General features: G+C 55.6%; 1 protein-coding gene across 1 annotated transcript in view; it reads right to left on the bottom strand.

Annotated features, from left to right (window-relative positions):
- The window catches only part of CACNA1G (calcium voltage-gated channel subunit alpha1 G), a 149,575-nt gene extending 128,567 nt beyond the window's left edge, over nucleotides 1-21,008 (bottom strand). Inside the window, exon 1 of the mRNA XM_074922074.1 lies at nucleotides 20,342-21,008. Within this exon, the coding sequence (XP_074778175.1) occupies nucleotides 20,342-20,583 (242 nt within the window). The 5' untranslated portion in view covers nucleotides 20,584-21,008. The remainder of the gene's footprint in view (nucleotides 1-20,341) is intronic.
- Nucleotides 21,009-21,295: the final 287 nt, after the last annotated feature.

The following is a 21,295-nucleotide window of genomic DNA, read 5'->3' as shown; positions in this document are numbered from 1 at the left end:
GATTCCGCCGGTGGGGAACCAGCCGCAGCAATTTTAGAAAATGCCAGTTTGCTAAACCACCCGCCGCACCTCCAGCACCAGCCTGCAAGCTCCGTGTCCTCCCCAGCTTTTATTTGGGCACGCGTGGGCCAGTCAGGAGGAGCGAGGAGCACCCGGCACTGCCAGCTCGCCCAGCCAGCTGCTCCCCCGGCTGTCCCGGCAGCTGGAGTCGTGGGAACACACCAGAAATCGCTAGAAAAGCATGAAAACATAAATCATGCTCCCCATCCACAGCTCGGGATGGAGCTGGAGGCAAGGGGAAGCCACCGTTTGTGCCATTTCTAAACTCGCTGGGTTGGTGCTGGGTTCACTGATTCTCTCTACCAGCTCGAAGGGATACAACAGCCAAGGACAGGGGCTGAAATGCCGAAACTGTGGGCACCTCCCAGAGCTGTGCCTGACTCCCAGGGAGCCAGCAGCAGCACAGCTAAACTGGCACTCCAGCCTTGACACCCTCCAGCACCAGCAGCCTGCCCATGCTGCCGCACCTGGAGCGAGTGGTACAGAGGGACACATCCCGCACCGGTCCCACCACCCTCGTACCCAACAGCCTCCCAAACCTCCAGCATCCTCATCATCATGCTCTGGTTGTAGGGCACTGCTGGTGGCGAGGAAGGAGGAGGAGGAAGCTCCCACAGACACTACTGGCCAGCATACCTGCCTTTTTTTTTTCCCCTACTTTTTTTTATAAACGAAATCTACATATTTAACAGTGATGAGGTATTTCAAGCCACACTTGTTAGCACCTGCTGTAAGCATCTCTGAAAGCACAACTCATTCATCCTGTCTGCCCACATGCCCTCAGCAGCGACAGCGGGAGGGGTGGGGGGGTCCCCGGGATCTGCATCACCCCACAGGGAGCTGGCATGGGGACACTGGCACCAACCTCCTGTCCCCTGCGCTGCTCCAGCTGGGCAAGGTGAGATGCGATAGGAGGGCACCCGCTTCCCTGCCCCGCTGGGCAGCACAACTCCCTGCAGAGACCTGACAGACTCATCTCCACCACTGACACCTGAGCAGGGCAGGATCAGGCCCCACGGGAGCTGCCAATGACATTTTCCCCTTCCCCCTCCTCCAGCCCAGCTGCAGCGCGGGGCTGTGGGAGGTGGGAACGAGGCAGCGAAAGGTATTGAACGTGGTACCAAACCCAGCCATAAATAATCTCCTGAGCACAGCCAGGTTTTACAGCCTGTCCCCCACCTTCCTCCGGCAAACCTGGGAGCGTCCTGGATTCCTAACCTGGAAACGGAGCGAGATGGTGGAAATAGCAACAACCTTCTCCCTGATTCTGAAAGGATGGGGATGAAAAGCAGCAGCGTCAGGGCAAGCTGCAGCCTCACCCAGCTCCATGGGCAGCACCGGCCACGGTGCAGGGATGGCGTGACCCATGGGTGCACAAACTGCGGCCCCTCCACCTCTTTCCCACCCCAGGAAAATCTAATCTCATTATTAAAACACAGGATTGCCAAAAAGATCCTGCCTCGCATCTCTTTTCCTGTACGCCTGGAGGCAAATCATCTCATCTGCCATATGCATCAGTTCAGCGTATAAAATGCGTGGAATAACAACAAAGATTTTTCTCCTCCTCCCCGCCATGCTCTCTCGTGCCTGTTGGGAATGCAAACTCCCCAGGACGGCAGCAGCTGCCGGCACCCTGTAATGCCCAGCACGGCTGCACCCATGGGTGCCACGTTACACAAGCACATGCTGCTGCTCGGGCCAGCTGTCCTTGGAAGATAGTCCAGGCAAAAATAGCGTCGCTGGGCCTCCCCACCTTCCACCAGGGTATTTAACGCTAACGCGATAATCTCCTCTTCCCCACGCACACACACGTTTTCTTGGAAGAGCAATAAAGGAGATTTAAAATGTGAATCTGGGAATGCTGGATGTTTGCTAAGCCACTGCCCCAGCCAGGCCTGGACAGTCAAAAGGTGAGCGGAGGGATGCCTGCGGCTCCAGTACATCCTGACAGGGACCCGGGGGGAACCTTGGCTGCACTCCACCTTGGGTGCACCAACCAGAAAACCCACCCCAGTTTAATTCATTTTGGCCTGAAAAATTGGGCAGTGGAAATGTAGTGGGTAGGGACCATGGTTTGGGAAGGTAAGTGGATTTTCACAGGTTCCTGCAAGGCTGGAGGCAGAAGGAGCTGCCCACCAGTGCCCTTGCCAACAGACCCCCGGCTTCAGCCCACAGCATCCTTCAGGGCTGCAAACACCAAAATCCTGGCCAGCACCGAAACCTCCACCACAGCAGTGGTTCACCCCAGGCGGGCTCTCAGCAAAAGCATCCCGGGCACCACACACACACAAATCCTTGGTGGGGATGTATTAGTTCAGTCACGCAGACCTATTGATTCAGGAGCATTAATTGGTCTTCGCTGTTCAAATACCAACCTCAATTAGAGCCACTTTTCCTTTTTTTTTTTTCCTCTTTTTTTTTCCGTTTGCTGGATCCTTCCCCTTGGCTCTGCTAGTTTAAATACCAGAATACCTACATTGGCCTTGGGGAGACTCAGTGTTAACTGTACATTTGTATCTAATTTATAGTCAGGCTCTTCGCAGCCTTAAGCACACGTCTAAAGAAAAGGGGGGGGGGGGGGGGAAAGAAGATACCTACTGCAGGGGATGTTTGCTGCCAGGCTCAGAGCTGCTCAGTCGCTAAGGGGGATTTGGAGATGGCACTGCCAGCTCCCAGTCTGAACAAATCCCAGATTCGGATGATGCTCAGCTGGAGTGATGGCACAGCCTTTTCCCAGGAGTTACCCCATCTATGCCATGCAAGAGCGTGGCTCTGTCCTGCCGCAGCCCACCCGGCCTCCAGCCCCCCGCTAGCCGGGAACGCAACGGCCCTTGAAGTTGCTCTAATTCTCATTATTTCCTTCCACTGATTTCCTACCCGTGGCATCCCATGCCAAAGCCCAGGAGAGAAAACGGCCGGGATTTCAGATTTAATTAAACCTCGCTGAGCTGGCTGCAGCCCTCCTTCGAGGCCGGCGTTGATGCTGTTATCGCTGAGCCGCCTGCCCGCAGCGGGACGAGCCCGTGCTGACGCCAGGGAGCTGGAGGGGGCAACTTCTGCCTAATGCTGGCATGGAGTTCCTGCTAAAGTCCGTGGCTGGGGGCTAATTCCCAGTCCAGAAGCACCACACACTTGTCAGAGAAGCCCAGTAGTTGGAGATTTTACCTAGGATCTTCATCCCAGTCCCCAAACCACATTGGAAACCAAAAGCTGACTTCATTAGGTCAGAGAGGGAGAAGCAGCCTGTGCTCCCCAGCTCTGCCCGAGGTCTAAAATAAACCCAAAGGAAGCTTTTCCCAGGTCTCTGATGGTAAAATAGGGGAGCAGAGTGTTGCAGATAACCCTGTCTCCGGCACCCTGCAGGAGAAACAAGCTCCCTGGCAGAGGCAGGAGCACCCAATAGTCACCCAAAATTGCAGATTAATTCTCTGCTTAGGGACAACCAGGGCTGGGGATGGACAGTGGGGAGGTGGCTGTGACAAGGACCTCCCTAGGCTGGGGTTCTCTCTTTGCTTGGGGTACAGCAAGTTATCTACAGAAGGTTTCAGTGTAGAAAGCCACTGGGAAGCAGAGACACACAAAGAAGTCAGATCCTTTTAATCCTGACATTAAATCAGTTTTTTTAACTCCCTTGACAGCCATCCTGACCAGCTGAACCTGGAAGAGGAGAAGGTGACACCTCAAAGATAACTAAACTCTCCCAGTTTGCACCCAAAATTGCCAGGTAGGTAGAGGAGGAGTGGGGAAAGCATGGCTTGGTCTCCAGGGAGAGGCAGAGCTCTGGCACACCCCAGGCTCAGCGCCCGGCCGGTCTCGGCACGCTGGCTAACCAGCCAGCACAGCCCCATTGCTCACATGGAGCCATCTCCAGTCCTGCTCTAAAGGACAAGCTGGAAATCACATCCCAAGAGCCACCAACAGCCCCGCTGGCCACAGCAGCTCAGGCCAACAGGGTTATACTGGTGCACTACCTGGAGATCAAATCACTTCTTCCGTTGCCATTTATCGTGGATATCCAAATATTTTTTTCCCCCTGAACTCTAAACCATTAAATGTCCAACACAACACAAGCAGCAGAGAAGCAGCAGCAAAGCACTCTGGACTCATCGCACTGCAACTGCCTTTCACAGGCACAGGGGGAGATGTGCAGTGAGATTTCAGGGCAATGGGAGGGATTTCCCATCGGGATGGAGCTGGGAAGGCAGGAAGGAAGCTGCCACTACCCCAAGAGCCCCAGCGCTCCATGGGCAGGCAAAACCAGTCACATTGCTACAGCTGCAGAGGTGGCTCTTTGCTGCCAGCCCCAACAGTCAGAAGACCTTTGGCACAGAGATTTCTCACGGGTTTAAAGCCCATCACATCATGCCTCCAACTTCAGGCCTGACCAGGACAGACCAATGACCCCAAACTGTCCAGCAGGAACCCCCTCTCCCACAGCATCAGCCCTGCCCTTGACCAGCATTTATCTTTACACAAGAGATAAACCATGGGTAAAACTCCAAAAAGCCTCAATCATTTCAAAGTCCCAGTTGACAAGCACTTAAGGAAAGTCAGCGCTTAAATCCTCCAGAAAGCCAGTGGGACTTGGACACTACTAACCACATCTCCCAGCCCCCTGCAGAACAAGCACCAGCCAGGAGGAGAAAAATAAATAGAGAGAAAGGGTTGGCCTGAAAGTTCACCAAAAAAAATATTAACCAGCTCAGATCACAGCGTTTAAAAAAACCCAAACCTGTAAACCTTCCCAAAGCAATCACATTTATTTGCAGGAGTGTTTACAGAAACCAGAGATACTCCTAAGTGTGCATGCAATGTGTTTTTAATGGTAGGTCTGCAACAACGGGGGAAGAGGAGCTGAAATGCCTTTGCAAGAAATGCTTCAACAGCTCCAAATAAATGAATTCCTAAAATTTTCAGCCTGTTAGTGGATAAATTTGGGAAACGGCTGCATTTGCTGAGGTGATTCAGTGCAAGTGTTGCACCCAGCACGTGCGTGCGCTTGATGTCCACAACGTTTTACAAGAGCCAGGGCTGCTCTGAGTCCACACGGCCTCTCTGCGCTGTGGCATAACCCCGGCAGACCCCTTGCACCCGACAGCTACAAATCCTAATTAATCTGTAACAGCTAGGGCTAGTTAATGAGGTGCCTCCCCCTTGCTGGATGCTGCCCATCGCAGAGTGACATTCCCAGCCTCTACACCCCATTTTGGCAGCTTGGAAGACCCCAGCTCAGGAGACTGAGGACAAGGGGGCCCCAGACAAGGCAAGGAAAACCAGTCTGTGAGTGCCTGCAAAAACTCTGCTGTGGAACTGCTTTGCCTGCAGTGAGGTAGTTTCTGGCCCTCCAGCCCTAAGCACCTCTTATTTTTCCCCCACTTCAGCAACCCAAAGCCCATCAGGTGATTCATTCAAATCATTTTTCACCCCAAGACTCGCTGCCCTCGTGAGAAAAAAAAAAACCACACAATCTGGGCAGCATACACCTTCCCTATCTTCATCAGCCTGGGGAGCCTACTGGCCTGCACCCCCAGTCACGTTATGAGCCCAATTCCCGCAAATCCCCTGGGGTCCAGCAGCCCCTGAGCCCCTCCCGAGCTCACCCCAGGCCCCCCCCTCCCTGCAGCGGCGGGTTCACCTCAGGACAAACCCCACCACCACCCCCCAGAGCAGAGATTTAACACAGCGATGCTAAAAAACTACCCGGCCCGTTTCCATGGGTACGTGAGGCACATGTTGCTATGTGATGTTCGGCCCGTTACCATGGAGACGGCAGGGATGTCGCCACGCAGGGCTTATTAGTTGCCATGGCTATTAAAAGGCGCTTGTCCTCTGGGGACCTCGAAGGACCAGGGCCACCAGCTTCCTCTGCACCTCTCTCTGGGATGGCACCGGCTCGCTGGGAGCCTGACCACGCAGGTCCCTGAGGCCACGGTGATGGGAACCTCCGAGCTAAGATAAAGAGGGAGCCCAGCCCCACATTCTCCCACAGAGAGTGACATCACCCGCAAGGCCACCACATGCCCCAGCTCTGTACGTGAGCAGAGTGTCCCACCAGTGGGGATCTCAGCGGGGGCTACAGCTGACAGAGACCCCAACCCTGGCACACAAGGTGAGCGCACAGAAGGGTCCAGTCACCTCCCGCTCACTGAATCCCATTATACCCCTTGGTAGCACAGCATGGAGGAAACACTTTTGCCCCACTTTGGAGATGACCGTATGACCAAAACCACCTGTTGTCAGGCAAAAAACGCAACAGGACTCAGCCCTTACAGACAAAGCAGCACCACAAAATAAATATAAGAGCATCGTCCACCCCAAGGTCCTGCAGACAGCCCTAACCTGGGCTTCCACATGGGGAACTGAAGCTAAAAAAAAAAAAAAAATCAGATCCTGAGGCTGGGGTTTACAAAGGATTACACACCCCACTTTGCTGCAGGTGACAACTTTCCATTTTACACCTGCATGTGCTTTGCCAGGACACACATGTGAATGAGTCTGACCCCAAACAAGGTGCCAAGCAGAGCAGGCTCCCGTGGGAGCACCCAAGACCACAGAAAGGCTCAGTCACTCTCTAAAGACCAGCACAGCAACTGCCCATATGTTCATTTGACATCTCCATGACCAGATTTTCAGCCCTTCCCTCCCTCCTCCTCCTCCTGCCTTCCTCAGCCTGCTGCAAACAGCCCCACAGCACAGCACAGCCCATGCCTGCTATTTCCAAAGCCCATTTCTCTGAGCAGGGAGATCTCTCCGCTCGCTTCTCCAGCACCTACAGACACCTGAGCTACCACCCCCCAGGACCCTGCCGCAGGATCTGGCCCCCAGATGCTCCCAAGTGCGGCTTCATCCGTCTTCTCTCTAATTCCATTCCAGGAGGGGAAATAAAGATGCAAAAAAGTCCTGGCTTTTATTTATTTTTATTTTCCCCCCTTTAGACAGGCCTAGGCCCCTGCTGCAGAGCCCTTGCACTGCCCAGCTGGGACTGCATCTGAACCCCTCTCTGTCCGATTGCAAACCACTTCAACAAGCTCAAACTGGGTTTTTATGTGGCCATATAAACCTCTACAGAAAATACATTTATGCTTTATTCAATTAAAGGTATTATTTTCTCATCATTACGCAGATTTTCTAGGAAGGATATAATTTTTCATTTAACTCCATTGGATGAAAAAAACCCCACACTTGAAAACCTATAGAAAGGTATATTATCCTGTAGTGGAAAATTAGTTTCCTCCTACACAATACTATAGGATGATTTAAATATAATATATAGGAATATAACATGTTATTAAATTGTATAGTATCTTTCTAGAAAGACCTACAGTATAGGATTCTAAAAATTACTCCCAAAACCTATTATGTTTCAATCTAGCCCAGCTGGCTTCCTTTCTATTACATGCAGCAAGACTTTTCCTGAAAGGTTAGGGTTTTAATTGCATCTTGAAACATGCCGCAATCACCCTCCAAAAGCAGCTCCAAACTCCTCTGGACACGACAGTCCCAAGCAGAAAACCCCTGGCCTTGGGGTGGGATGGATGAGACCCTGCTCTCTCCCAGAGTCACAAAATACCTTTATTGGCAGAGGGGAGAGGGGCCCAGCCAGGGCAGTGCTCACCCCAGCCCCTTGGCTTCGTAGGCACAAAAGAATTCTGTATTTCAATTTAACAGGTCCCAGCCCTCTCTACCCCAAATATTAGGGGGGTTCAAATAGTTACCAGTGCCCCAGCAGTGCACACCCATCCTCTTCCCCCTCTACAAGAAAAAAAAGGGCTAGGGATAAAAGTTGCCTTTAGCTGTTGCCATAGAGACTCCCCGGCTCAGCACAGAAACCCCAAATCTTGTCAAAAACGGAAGAATTTAAGATTTTAATCAGCAAGAATGCACGGGAGGCCAGGAGCATCAATGCACATCCTTGCCTTAACAGTCTCTGCCTTCAGATGCATTCGCCCCTCATTTAATAGCATCCTAGGAGCTACCCAGGAGCAGGGACGGAAAGAGAGAGGAACGAAAGCAATGGAAGCCCTGTCCGCTTTCGAGTATTTTCTCTCCCCACCGAGGCAGCCACTCACTGGCCAGGCTGATTTCTGGACCAACAACCCACCGGCCAAGCTGTTTGTGTTCCCGCTTCCTTCATCCGCTGCCAGAAAAAGAAAATAAAATTCAACAATACGAGCTAGGCAAAATATTTCCCGGAACCGCTGCTATTTCTCTCATAAACTTCACCTCGCAGCCAGTGCGGTCAGCAGTGGGGGGAGGAAAAATGAAAAAGAAAATCCCAACTTCTAGCACCACGAGATGTTTTTTGCGACCATCTCAAAATTGCTCTTTTCTGCCGCATCCTCCACATTTACTCCTGACCCGATTTCCACCATGACCACAAATCAAACACCGTGGGTAAACTCACTGCTCTGGCATTTTTGCTGCTTGGCAGAGCCCTGCCTCCGGCCATGGCCTCTGGCTAAGACAAACACTGCCCAGAGCACGCTTTGGTGTCTGCCTTTCCCCTGCCAGACCAGGCAGCATGCCACGGTGTAACGAGGTGGCTGGAGGATCCTATTTTACCACCATTTAAGACTTGCGGTGAGTTTGGGAGGGATGGCATCTGCCAGCGGCGCAGGGACAGGGCAGAGGTTTCACCAGGCAGCAGGATGCTGGGGATAACCAAAGCCACGGCGTTCCCCTCTGGTGCCAAGGGGTGTTGTGTTTCAAGCCTGAGGATATGAAGTTTGAGGAATACCAAAACACGGAACTTCAAAAAGGAGCGGTGTTGGCCCAGGGAATATTGTTGTATGAGCTCAGCCTCTTTGGAGTGATGGAAAAAATCACGCACTGACCCTGAAGGGATGGCGGGAGGACTCAGTGTGCGGGGGCCGAGCCGAGAGATGTGCCACCAGCATCCACCCAAGGGGCCCAGAGGGGAGCTGAGGGGGGGAGAGGGGGGGGGAACATGGGCACCCATGGCAGCACCCTGCAGGAGGGGGGGCTCCCACACACACCCCAGCACCCCGAGCTGCTCCACAGCCCTGAAGCTGGGGAAGGACCCATACCTGGGGGCTCAGGCAGGTGCCCCTACAAGCCCCTGGCATGCTACCGCAGAGGCGAGCTTGCTGTCGGTTTGCAGCTCAGGCAGGCTGGGGTGTCTCTCCAAAACTTCCCATCATCATCGAGTCTCCATCTGCTTGGCTCTTCAGCCAGCCCCTCACATTTACCTGCTGTTGCACACCCAGATGCCCACCAAGTTGAAGGTTTATTTGCTTTCTTCTAACCCCACCCCTCCCAGCACTGGAGGATGCATCCACACCACCAGCAGCTCCTCCAGAAACCGAGAACCGGAGTCAAGCCCTGGCTGGCAAGGAAAGTGCTGGAGGGAGAGGGTGCAGATGGGGAGTTACAGGCTAAAAGAGCCACTCCAGCACTGGCTCATGTTTGGAAACAAGATGACTTTGGCTTGAAGGTCACTAGGAGAGGAGTTTTGTGGCTCCCTTTCATGCCTTTGCTCCTCTTCCATTACAAAAGCTGGTGTCCCCATTGTGCTGCCGTGGCCCAGGGTCTGCTCAGCCCACAGTGTCTGTGTGCAACCCTGCAACTGCCCCGGACCCCCCAGCCACGCTCAGGGCTGCTGCCAGGCCCAGGGCAAGGGCTCTGCCTCAGAGACCCTCGCTCCTCCTGCTCCCCCGTGGCTCTAGACTCAAGCAGCCAAGCACCTGCAAGGACTTGAGGCATAAGGCTGAGGCAGAGAGTGCCTCTCCTGTCCCCAGATAAAGGCTACGGACCACTCCGAATACGATTCACCAAACGCAGCTCCCAAGCACCCTGCGCTGCCCGGCCCCCAGCCCTCCCCTGTGCCGCCCCATCCCCCTTGAGCAGCTCCCTCGCCTGCTTTCTCTCTTGCTGTGCCTGTGTGTGGGTGTATTTGGAAACGAGATCTTTCCAGCTGAACTGCAAAATGAAATGCAGAGATCACAACTCCTCGAATAGCTTCATCGCACATACACACACACCCCCCAACCTCCATCCTGCCCCCGATGCAAAACCCAGGCAATAGTAAAAAAAAAAAAAAAAAAAAAAAAAAAAAGGTGGAAAAAATATTCAGCAGATGAAAGGAGGGGGTTTGGGAGAGGAGAGGAGGCGGCACAGCAAAGCACTTTCGGGGCATCCTTTTGCCCCCCAATTCACCACCAGATTTGCAGCTTGACCTCCACTCCCCAAACACTCTGTGCTCTTGGAGCTGAGACAACCCAGTTTCGTGGGGCTACAAGGCAAAAGAAAACAAAACCCAGCAAAAAGCCAAGCCCAAAACCCAGCTGCAAGATTTGAACATCCACTGCTGGAGAAGCCAGAGCCCATTTACTGATATGAAGGAAGAAGCGTCTCCACCCTTGCTGCAGATACCCCATGCTGGCCTTGGGCTCCTCCACTGTTTCCAGCCTGTTAAAAGATCAGATTCCTCCGTGCTGCTGCCACAAGCAGGTTCTGAAGAAGAGGAAGGGGCCTCGATTTGCCTATGGCAGGGGAAATTGCTCCCACGGGAGCTGCATGTTGGTGGCTGGGGCTGAAGGGAAAAGCAGAGCCTGGGGAAGGGGCAAGACGTGCTCCATCCTAAGGGATGGGCTGGCAGGGTAAAATAGAGGCATCCTAATAAATACCCTCATGGATGCCCAGCCCAGGCAGAGGGATGCACCAGGGCCTGGAGCAATGGGTGAGGGGCAGGGGAGAAAGAGGAGCTGGGGCTCAGAGCACCTCCCATCTGGCCTGGGGACTTCTCTGCTAACATGGGCTGTGCCGGAGAACAGGGTCAACACCCACTGCCATGAGGAGAGCCACATAGGCCGTCAGTTATCCCCTACACAAAACAGAGCTCAGGAGGTGGGAAGGAAACATTCACCTTAGCTAGAGGAAGGACAGACTGCCACAGCTCCGTTGCTCAGGGGTGTTCCAGCACTGGCACCAGCCCCACGAGGGGACCATGACAGGCCAGCCTGGCCCACGCCACCACCAAACCATGAGCTTCCCACACTGCTGACCCCATGTGCACCCACATGCGTGGGGGTACAACAGGGCCAGGACAATGAGACGCCCACTCGCCCTGGCACGGGGCACTCCAAGCTGTGAAACGCCCTGTGCCAGCCCCGTGGCTGGCGGTGCTGGGGTGCCATGGCTCGCCTGGGGTCGGCATAGCAACCAGTGCATCATCCAGACCAGAGCATCTACACAGCATCGAGGGCTGAAAGGGAAGATCTTGTTCATCTACCTGGGCTCATGGACACCCGAATAGCCAGGGCTATTGAGGGGCGTGCTGAGACCCCCCATCTTATCTCACCAAGCCATCCTCAACCCCCAAACAAGTGCCTAAGAGGGACAAAATCCCAGGCACAGGAAAAGAGGGAGGGATAAGAATACAAGGCTCCAGCTGCGATCCATCCCAACTCTGGAGCTGAGGAGCTTCACCCGTGCCTCTCCCCCAAGTCAAATCAGGCTCCGTGCCCTCCAGCACCAAGCCGACCGGAGGATTACAGACAATAAAGCGATTTATGTGAGGCAGAGGTCTTCAAGATTTATGCTGTATGCTCACAGTAAAGTGCAAACACATTCCCCTTCGCACGTGGCTGGGTCCTTTGTCAGAGGAATACGGATTCTTGACCCCAGAAGTCAGGATGAGTCTCTGAAGGAGCATTAGAGACAGACCTGCACTGTGACCCCAAGCAGATTATGGTCTCAAGGGTACATCCCAAGACATATTTATGGTCCTCCAAAGCAAGATAAGTCAATAACCACATACAGTAGCAGTTACAAGTCAGATATTAATTTAATTCCTCTCCTCCCTGTCTGCCCAAATAAGCATTAATTCAATGGAGCATCAAGGCCCCATTATTTATCATTCTTACTGGGGCTTCTGTTTTCTCCCGTTAAGGTAGAATTGCTACAGCCAGGCTACCTAGGCATGACGGTTCCCAAATTTAAGACACTCTGCATCCAACGCAGGCATGGGGACCACCAGCCCGGACCCAGGATTCACGCTATTAGCAGCTAACGCCAACTCGGAGGAGGCTGGTTAAAGTGCAGCCCATCAAATGCACTTGAAAGCATCACTCAATCCGCAGCAGAAGGAACATTTTATTCCTACAGACCCCAGTGCTGAGCAGAAGCCAAAACGTTTGCTCCCTCTCACAGGATCCAGCCAAGCTGCCCCCGGGGGCTGCGCACCCCACTAAGCTAGACAGGGCTCCCCATCACCCCTCCCAGAGCCAGGTTCCTCACAAGTCTAGTCTCAACCCAGAGCTAAAAATGAACCTTATTCATGATTAACATCTATATTTGCATAGCGTGGCTGGCAGCTTAACACCAAATAAATGTTTTGGCAGAGGGAGTCGCAGGCATGGGGGCGAGCCCTGCCCTCCAGAAGGGAGCTTCAGCCTCTCCATGGGTTAACAAGCACCTTGTAATTGAATTAACAAATCATTAACAAGTCCTGTTTGCCATCTGGGCAGGGGAGGGCTCTGCCTTGGGCTGCTCTCGACACCAGCATCTTGGGAGCGCACAGAGGCAGTCAATAACGCCGTAGGAGGAGTGAGTGCTAAACCTGACCTGATTAAGTTATGAATCACAGGAAATCCTGAAGGCATAAACCCCCCCGGGGCGGTTGGCTGCCAAAGGTGGGTGAATCCCTGTGAATCCCCTCACCCAGCTCTGCTGCAGCCGGCTGCGTGTTTGACTTCAGCCCCGGGGTTAGGGAGCATCTCAAGGCTGGTTCAGTGGATGCACCAGGGAAAATCTCTTCCAAGAGACCCAAATGAGAAATAAATATAAGAATGTTTTGCATCAGAAACCCTGTAAATTTGGGGCTAGCATCTGGATTACAGTAAATGAATCCCCTTTTCTTTATAAACTCATCTGTGCCAGGCTCCCAACTCTCACCCATCACCTGCTTTAGCATTTTGTTCCCATTTTCAGCCCCCTCCTGTCCTTGCCCCTGGTTTGCACATCCCAGCAGAGGGAGGGAGAAAGCTGGGAGGACACGAGTAACAACAAAACCCAAACCACCAAACAACAGCCAGTCCCTTCCACCTAGGAAACACGTTAAAATCACAACCAAAACCACATTTCAGGCACAAGAGCCAAACCAATAGACAATTTCCATTCACTTGTGACTAACTAGTGAACTTCTGAGGGTTGAGTCATGGGCACATCCCGGTCCCACGCACACGTGCGCAGCCCCACTCGGGGCTCACGCTGGGACCTGCTGCACCTTGGGCACGTGATGCTGTTCCTGGCACTCCAACAGCCCCTTTCCCGTAAGGCCGTAACCAGTGCCATGACACGGAGATCATGCCATGACCACGGAGATCGAGCCTGAAAGTTTTTCTCAGCAAATATTCAGGCTGAAAAATGTGCTTTTTCCATCTGCTTGAAGCCTCTTTGCGAGGGCTTTGGTAGGAAGCAGATGTGAGAGCATCCCAAAGCACGATTGGTCATTACTCACTCCGTTATATAAAACCATGAGAATTTCCTTTTTTTTTTTTTTTTTTTTTTCTTTCATTTCTTAGTGCCAGGCCAGATTCCTGGGTGAGAGGCCAAGACTGGCGAAAACCAAAGCCAAATGAACCCACATTCAGGGAAACCTCCGTGTGCATCACCAACCAAAGGGAATATTTCACATCTAGGTCGCTCAGCGGAGAGCCAAGGCACCGGGGAAGGGAAAGCCACGATCTGGCCCCGTAACAAACCCAGAAACACTTAGGCCTCCTAATTAACTAGGAAATTCAACCCCCTCCAAACCACAGCGAAGCTTCAAAGCCCTCCCAACCTGACTCCGGATGCTCCTTCCCCGGTTCCCCGCAGACGGCCCCGCTCCCCCAGACCCTCCTCCCCATCCACAGCGGCCAGCAAAGCCGCCGGGGGCAAAGGCTCCCCAGGGCTCCTCTTCCGAGGAAAAATGATTTCATGATCCAAATGAAAAAACCATCAGGGAGGTTCACTTTGGCCAAAGGTTTTACTTCCTTCCAGAAAAACAGTAGAAGAAGAAAAGGCAAGTTGAGAGAGACCTGGACAGGGAACTTGGGGCGATCAAAACCTTGGTCTTTTCAACACCGAAGTGAGTTTAAAGCAAAAAATTGGGAAAAAAGCATTTTTGAGCATGATGCCAAGACATCTGCAGGGGGTGTAGGGGGAGAAGAAAGCAGAAAATTTTCTATGCATCATAAAATCCTGGGCATTTCCAGACCAGCTCCAACACCCAGTGCTACTGAACGGGGGAGAGAGCACGAAAGCCGACTGAGAGCAGTGAGTCTGCACAGATTGGCCAGGAGACACGTCGGCCCCGCGAACGAGCGGCAGCTCGGGTGGTCCAGCCCCATCCTGAATTACCACCCGCCTGTCTGAGCCCCCCAGTCCTGGGCACAAGGGGCTGGGGAAGAAGCTGTGATCCCCTCCCAGCCGCCCTGCCTCGGCTCCTGGTCCCAAATGAAAAGCAGGTCTCTGGAGACAGCCCCCGCCGCCCCGCGTGGGAGCCCTTGTTCCGGATTTCCTACAAGGAGCCAAAGCAGAGCTGTCCCCGCACAGAGCAGGGTCCCCGGGCAGGACAGGGCCACCCCTCCTGGCCGGGGCTCCCCGCGCCGGGATGACATAACCATGAACTGCATGAGGCCGAGCCTTTTGTCTGCACGCCGGGAGAGAGGGAGGGAAAGCAAGAAAGGAAGAAAGAAAGAAAACTTCTGGAAGTCATTACAATTCCTCTGCTCCAGTCTCCTTTTTGGCAGACAGCTTCCCTCTCCCCTTCCCTCCCTCCCCCCCAGCCCGCTTCAAAATGCCAGCCTATGATTTTTAAATGAGAAAAAGCTGCGCTGTACTCCAGCGCTTGGATAAACTCCTACACAAACTTCCAGATGTGACACAACAGCCTGGAAGAGGGAATTCACAGAAGAATCTCCTTAAAAAACACACACACACACACGGAGCAAAGGAAGCGCCTGGCTGCTGACACGGCTGGGCGATGGATGGGTCCGCAGATCCCTGGTGAGATGCGGTGCATTACCTAGATCAGGCTTGAGCAGCTCCCAGCTCTGCTGGGGAGGTAGCAGGGAGCGGAATGCTGGCCACTGCACCCAGCTCCGGGAGGTGAATACTGCCAGCTGCTCCCGCCGAGCTCCCAAAGGGTTTGTGCACAGCAGGGAAAAGGCTTTGCAGTTATTTGTCCCCTGGGAGGAGAGAAATAACCACCCCACCTTTGTGCTGTCCTTGCTAAAAGGCAACGGGTCCTGCTTCTCTCCAAGATCCTCGCATGGGAGCTGGCATGAGCCCAGGGATGCGCCAGCACCTGCCCTGAGGAGCAGCAGGATGCTCTGTCCCGGCTGCGGGGGCTGAGGGGCTGTGGGAGCCCCCCCAGCCTGGCAAGTTGTGTTTCTCATTTCCACCCAGGAGCCGAGGAGGGGGCACAGAGCCGGCGGAGGCTCGGCTGCAGCAGGAGTGTTTCCATCTGCCTGGGGAGGGGTGGGAAGCACTGGCCAGTGAACTGGGTCATGGAAAGAAACAAGTTCAGGTGCCCTGGGACGGATCAGATGCAGGTGAAGTAAATGGATTCTGACTCCTTTGTGGGGATTCTAAATCAGAACAAGATCCATTTCAGATCCAACCTCTCAAATTGAAGCTTTCTGCTTTGTTAAACTCAAAAGCGAGGTTGGAACAAACGTATCAAAGTTTAAAGGACACTACATGCGCTCTTCCCTCAAAACACACCCTCCTGATAACAAAAAAAATTATATTTTTAACCTACAGTTGAACCCTTCAAACAGCAGCGCACGCAGCGCCTGGCTCTCCCCACGAGCCTGCAGAGCTGAGGGGGGGTGAGGACCCCGAGCACCCACCGAGGTGACGGGGGTTCCGCCTGCCTGCTGCCCGCACCGTGGGCACCCCGCAGGAGGGAGCGCTCCGGGAGGCACCGCCGGGGCTGGGGAGCCCAAACCGCCGAGAAGCTCAGCGGGTTGGGTTCTCGTCCCCAACACGCAGGAGGCTCCTCGCTCCGGTGCCGTCAGACACACGGACATTTCCCCCCAGGACAGCCGGATCCGGCCAGGCTGGCGCAGAGCGGTGCCAACACACAGACCCACGGGGGCTTGGGGCGAGCTCGGCGGGCGAGGGCTGACCGGCCCCGCACCGACCTCCAGCACGGCGGCTCCAGCCGTCCCGTGAGCCAGCCCGGCGCAGAACTCAGCTATGCCTTGGCGTGAGGCCCCGAGGGCTCCGGGCCCGCTCCTGGAGGCCGCCGGCCATGTGCAGCTCTGCCGGCTTCCAGCGAGAGCTGGGGGCACTCGGCAGCTCCCCGGGACGGAGCCTTTGATCATCCACCTCCCGCTAATGGGAAGCGAGTGGAGCCGTGCGAGGCAGCTGCTGGAAGAGCCCTCTGGGTTTTATTGCAGACCAAAGGCAGAAGGCAGGGCTGGTTACCGTGACCAGATCGAGATGGATTTCTTTCCTAAAGCCATTTTGAAACTCAAATCCTGGGGACAGGGCACCAGAGCAGCCAAGCAAGACAGGAGCACTCCTCCCGGTGCCACCCAAACCCCCCCTTTCCCATCTGAGGAGTTGCCCTTTGCCCTCCGACCCAGAAGGAAAAGATGGGATTTCAACCAGTTTGGGGGTCTCCCCCCAGAACGGCACCTTTCTTTTGCAGCCCCTCTGTTGCCGACGTGCTGCTCTCCAGGCAGCAGCGCTCTGCAGGCAGGCTCTGCGCGGGGGAAGAGGCAGATTTCAGTACTACAATAGAGATCACAGGCCCTTTCAGTTACACTGTTATTTTCCTATTCAGAGCTCTTAACACCAAGCAGTAGCATCCTCCCCACTTTCTTCATCCCCACTCTTCAATCACTCCACAACTCTCAAGAAATAGCCTCGTTTCTTGCCTCTGATCAGAGGAGCAGCCTGGCACAGACCCTGCTACAGCCTTTCATCCTCCCAGCCTTCATGGTGCTTTTATTTTATAAGTGAAAGTCGAGTAACCAGCTTGTCTCCTCTTCCCCCCCCCCCCACCCCAGAGCTGCCTGCTCTTCCTCTCACTGCCTTGCCAGCACGCACACCAGGACACCCTGTCTGTCGCCGCAGCCCTTCCCAGCCCTGAGCCCGTGGGTCCAGCGCCATGACCGTTAAACACATCCCACCCGTGTCCCTGCTCCTTCCCTTCTGGCCCGAGCAGCCCTCACCCGGGGCAGAGCCTTTCATCCCAAAGCCACTGGGAACACGTGGGTGGGAAACCAGGCTTGTCCCCCCCAGTCCTCACAGCACCCAGAGAGGTTTTTGCTCAAAGATCACAGAGGGTGAGAATAGCTTGGCAGGGCCAATACAGTTTTAGGGTTAAACCCCCAAGATTTCAAGCTCTGGATTGTTTCTGCAGGACAAACTTCAAACCTTCTTTCCAGCCCTAAGGGAGAGGGGGAGCAGGAGAGCTGCACAGGTCCCCCCGTGTCTGCTCCAAACAGCAAGGGAGAAACCTTCCTGGCCCAGGCAGAGGATGCTCTGAATGGAAATACAGTAGAAAAGCCCCAAAAAACACCTCAACAGGACTTTGCATCCTTGTTGGACACTCAGCACATCAACCACCACCCTCTCCCTAACCCCACATCTCAGCCTCAGCTACCAGGGTCACACAAGCTGCATGGACAGGGCTGGAGAGCAGCATCCCAGGGGCTCCAGCTGCACCCGGGGGACACAAGCTGCCCTTCCTGGGGCAGGCAAGGAAGCTGGTGGGCGCAGGAGCAGCTCCAGCACCTCCTCCCGACACACCATTGACAGCAAAGTTACAGCACGGCAGACCCGCCTTGCCAAACCAGCAAGCTGTGCACCTCCACAGGCACAGCTCAAACGTGAGCTCTCCCATCCAATTGCTGCGCAGGCAGCCAGCCTCACCCACGGAAAGGTAAAAACCACCCAGGAGAGCAGCAGAAATCAGCGAAAGCTCCAAACCCCTCAGGGCCAGGGTAGGATTCACCAGCCACGTGAGCCCAAGCGCTGTCACTCCTCTCCAGGGCAGCTGGTGGCAACAAAGACTTTCCAGCAATGTGATTATACGGTTTTAGCACTGGAGCACAATTCCTAGAAGATTACAGCCTGAGGAGGGCCACTACTGGCCCACCACACTAAAAGAAAAAGATAAAAGTGAATAGAAACAAGCAACGGGCTCAGCTCTGGTGCTCAGGCTGCAGAGCCGAAGAGACGAGCAAGACGCTGCTCTGCTGAACGGCCCAGCGAGCGATGGGACGCTGGGGGTGCCAAGCTGGCCACTGTCTTCCTCTCATCTGTAAGCTGAACTGCTTTTTTTCGTGTTGTTTTTAAGTAAACTCCCCTAATTCTGCGTCAGTGACCCTGAAAACAAACAGCTGCATGCAGATACACGACTCGGAGACCCACAGCATCATCCCCGTGATCCCAGTGCGCCTGGCAAGTGCCTTTCTCTGTCAGTATAGGAGTGAAAAATTAGCAACAAGGTAAATCTCAGCTTGTGGGGCTGCACCCACATAATGCTCATCCACTGCTCGCAGCAGCGTTTGCAGGTGCCCACTATACCCCTCGTTTTCCAAGGACAAAAGTTAATCTGCTTGTATTTGCAGCCAGAGAGAAGAAGATGCATTTCAAGCCTCTATTGGGGTAGGGGATTTTACTGAAAACACTAAAAACATGCAGGTGTAACACCTACTCCAAAACAACATCATTGGAGGGGGGGCAAAGAGACTTGAAAACATACTTAAATCGGAAATCATAAGTAATATTAGTCATAGTAGGCAGTAAGAACACACTGACTTGCAGCCTGTCATTAATATTTCTTCCCAAAACAGAAGGCTTCACAAAGTTGCAGGATTTCCCAAGATGCTTAAATAAATGCAGCTTTGAACTGCTTAGGTGGTGTGAGAGAGATTTGGGGGGAAGCTGCTGGGAGTATTCATGACTGGGAAGCGAAATCTTGTTTTTCCCCTCCCAGGGGACATTTTAGGAAAGAAGGCAGCCTGTTTATCAGATAAATTATTGTTGAAGCTCAAGTAAAACAACATTCACAACTCCTGCAGACCCTCACCACTCTCCCTGGGCACACCGACCTCAGCCGAGATGTAATTCCTTACAGTTTCCACACACCAGGAGCAGAGGAGGACTCGCACAGGATATTCTGGCCCTCTGTACCATGTAACATGTCCTCCCCGCTACCGCTCAGCCTCTCCCACTCCAGATGTGGGTTTGCTGCCCATACGTCCTCGCCTGCCTCTCGCACAGGCAGAGCAGCGCGGACCCAGTAACTTCCCGTTCAGGCGGGCAGCGGCTGCCTCTCCCACACCAGCCCCTGCGGGAAGCCACATCGCTTTGCTTTATTTCATTTCGGGTTTTTGTTTCTGCAAATAATAAATGGAACCGGAGTTCGGGGATGGTAAAACACTTGCGATGCCACAAACCGTGTGCTGGTTGCAACTCAACTCCAAGGGAGGCTTTTAAGGCACCGAGACAGTGAGTGGCAAGAAGAAATGTTTCTATTGTCTTTTCTATTTCTTCCCCCCCCCTTTCTTTTAAAAGCTTAAACTTGACTAAAGCAGCTCAGACACAGAGCCTGTGCTGGAGCAGACAGGGAGTTTGGAAGGAGACCAGATGCCTTTGTGGGGTCACGGCTCACCCCAGGACCTGGCGAGCAGCAGCCCCTGGTCGATGCACACCCCGGGGACCGTGATCCTCACCTCGCCGGACCCCTCCAAGCAAGGTCGCAGGGGATTGCAGAGCGTGGGCCCTTCGGCACGCCACAAATTATTTAGGGACCCTGGAGCCGGGCAACAAACCAACCCCCCCCAGCACATCCCCCACCCACCCCCCTTCAAACCCTCAGGAAGGGACCAGGGAGCCTAAAACGGGCGAAAAACGGGGTCAGGGAGGAAGAACGGTTCTGCAGGGGGTAGACTGGGGTTAGTGAGCTCGGGGAGCCGGGGAGCCCGGCCGATCCCCGCGGGAGGAAGGGCCGCCCGTGGAGCGGCGCGGCGGAGCCCGCGGGAGCCGGAGCATCGCGGCAGGGCGGCCGGGGGAGGGGAGCCCCGCACCGACACCCCCACCCCCCCCCCCCCCAACAGCCCGGAAAACTTCCCGGCCGAGCACCGCCGGGGTGCCCTCCCTCTGCCCGGCGGTCCCCCCACAAAGCCCGGCTCCTTCCCCATCACCCGGCGGGCTCCAGCCGGGGGGTGCCCCCACCCTGCCCGCCGCACCGGAGGAGGGGGGGGGCGGCCCCGGGGGGCTTACCTCGCCGCCGAGCACCTGCAAAGGATACGGGTTACAGACCAGCCGGAGGCACCAGCTCCGCGGCCGGCTCTCCTGGCTCAGGTAGAAGAAGACGACGGGGGCCAGCGCCGGGTAAGGCAGCGCCTCCGCCTCCGAGTCGCCGCTGCCCGCCTCCCTGTCCCCCGGCCCCGGGCGGCCCCCGGCCCCGGACAGGTCATTAAGGCGGATGAAAGTCTTGGCTCTGCCCGGCTCCGGCTCCTCCTCGGCCGCTCGCGGTCCATCCTCGTCCATCCTCCGGCCGGCGGCCCCGGGGGGAGCCGGGGCGACGCGGGGCGAGCCGGGGGGGCGCTTAGAGGGGCGCGGCCATGGCGGGGCCGGGGGGCTGGGGGCTGCGGCGGGGCGACTTCAGCGCCGGGGTGGCATGGCCGGGCGAGCCGCTGCCTCGCCCCCCGCCGGGGCCGGGGCCGGGCCGCCCCCCTCGCCCTGCCCTGCCGTGTGCGGGCTCCGTAGCTCCTCCTCGCCGTGCCTCCGGGGGCCCGAGCCGGGCGAGCGGCGGGCAGGGAGGCGGCGGGGCGGCCCCCGCTGCCGGTGCTGGCCCCCACCCGCGGGGCGGGCCGCCTTAGCGGCTCTGCCTGCCCCCTCCGCGCCCCAACATCTGCCCGGGGCGGGGGGGGGTGGGGGGGGGGTGCTGGTGCTGCCCGGCGCCCCGGGGACGGGCGGCGGCGGAGGATGCTCCCGCGGGCGGCCGCGCCGAGCCGAGCGCTCCGCACAGCTGGATCCCTCACTCCAACTTCAAGTCCCGGCTCCTCCTCCCCCCGCCGCCAATGGGGACTTGCCCCCGGCCCCTCCGCGCCTCCCCATTGGCTGCCGCGTGTGTCCGTCCGGACACACAGCTGGACGGGCAGGCACGGTCCCCCGGCGGGGCTGGACGGGGCGCACCCGCCCGGCGCTGCGCGGCCGGGGGTCGGGCCCGGTCCCCCTCCCACTGCGTGGGGTGCGGGGA

Source organism: Athene noctua, chromosome 18, assembly GCF_965140245.1.
Source record: "Athene noctua chromosome 18, bAthNoc1.hap1.1, whole genome shotgun sequence".
NCBI lineage: Eukaryota > Metazoa > Chordata > Aves > Strigiformes > Strigidae > Athene > Athene noctua.
This window is presented reverse-complemented; position numbering and strand designations above follow the sequence as displayed.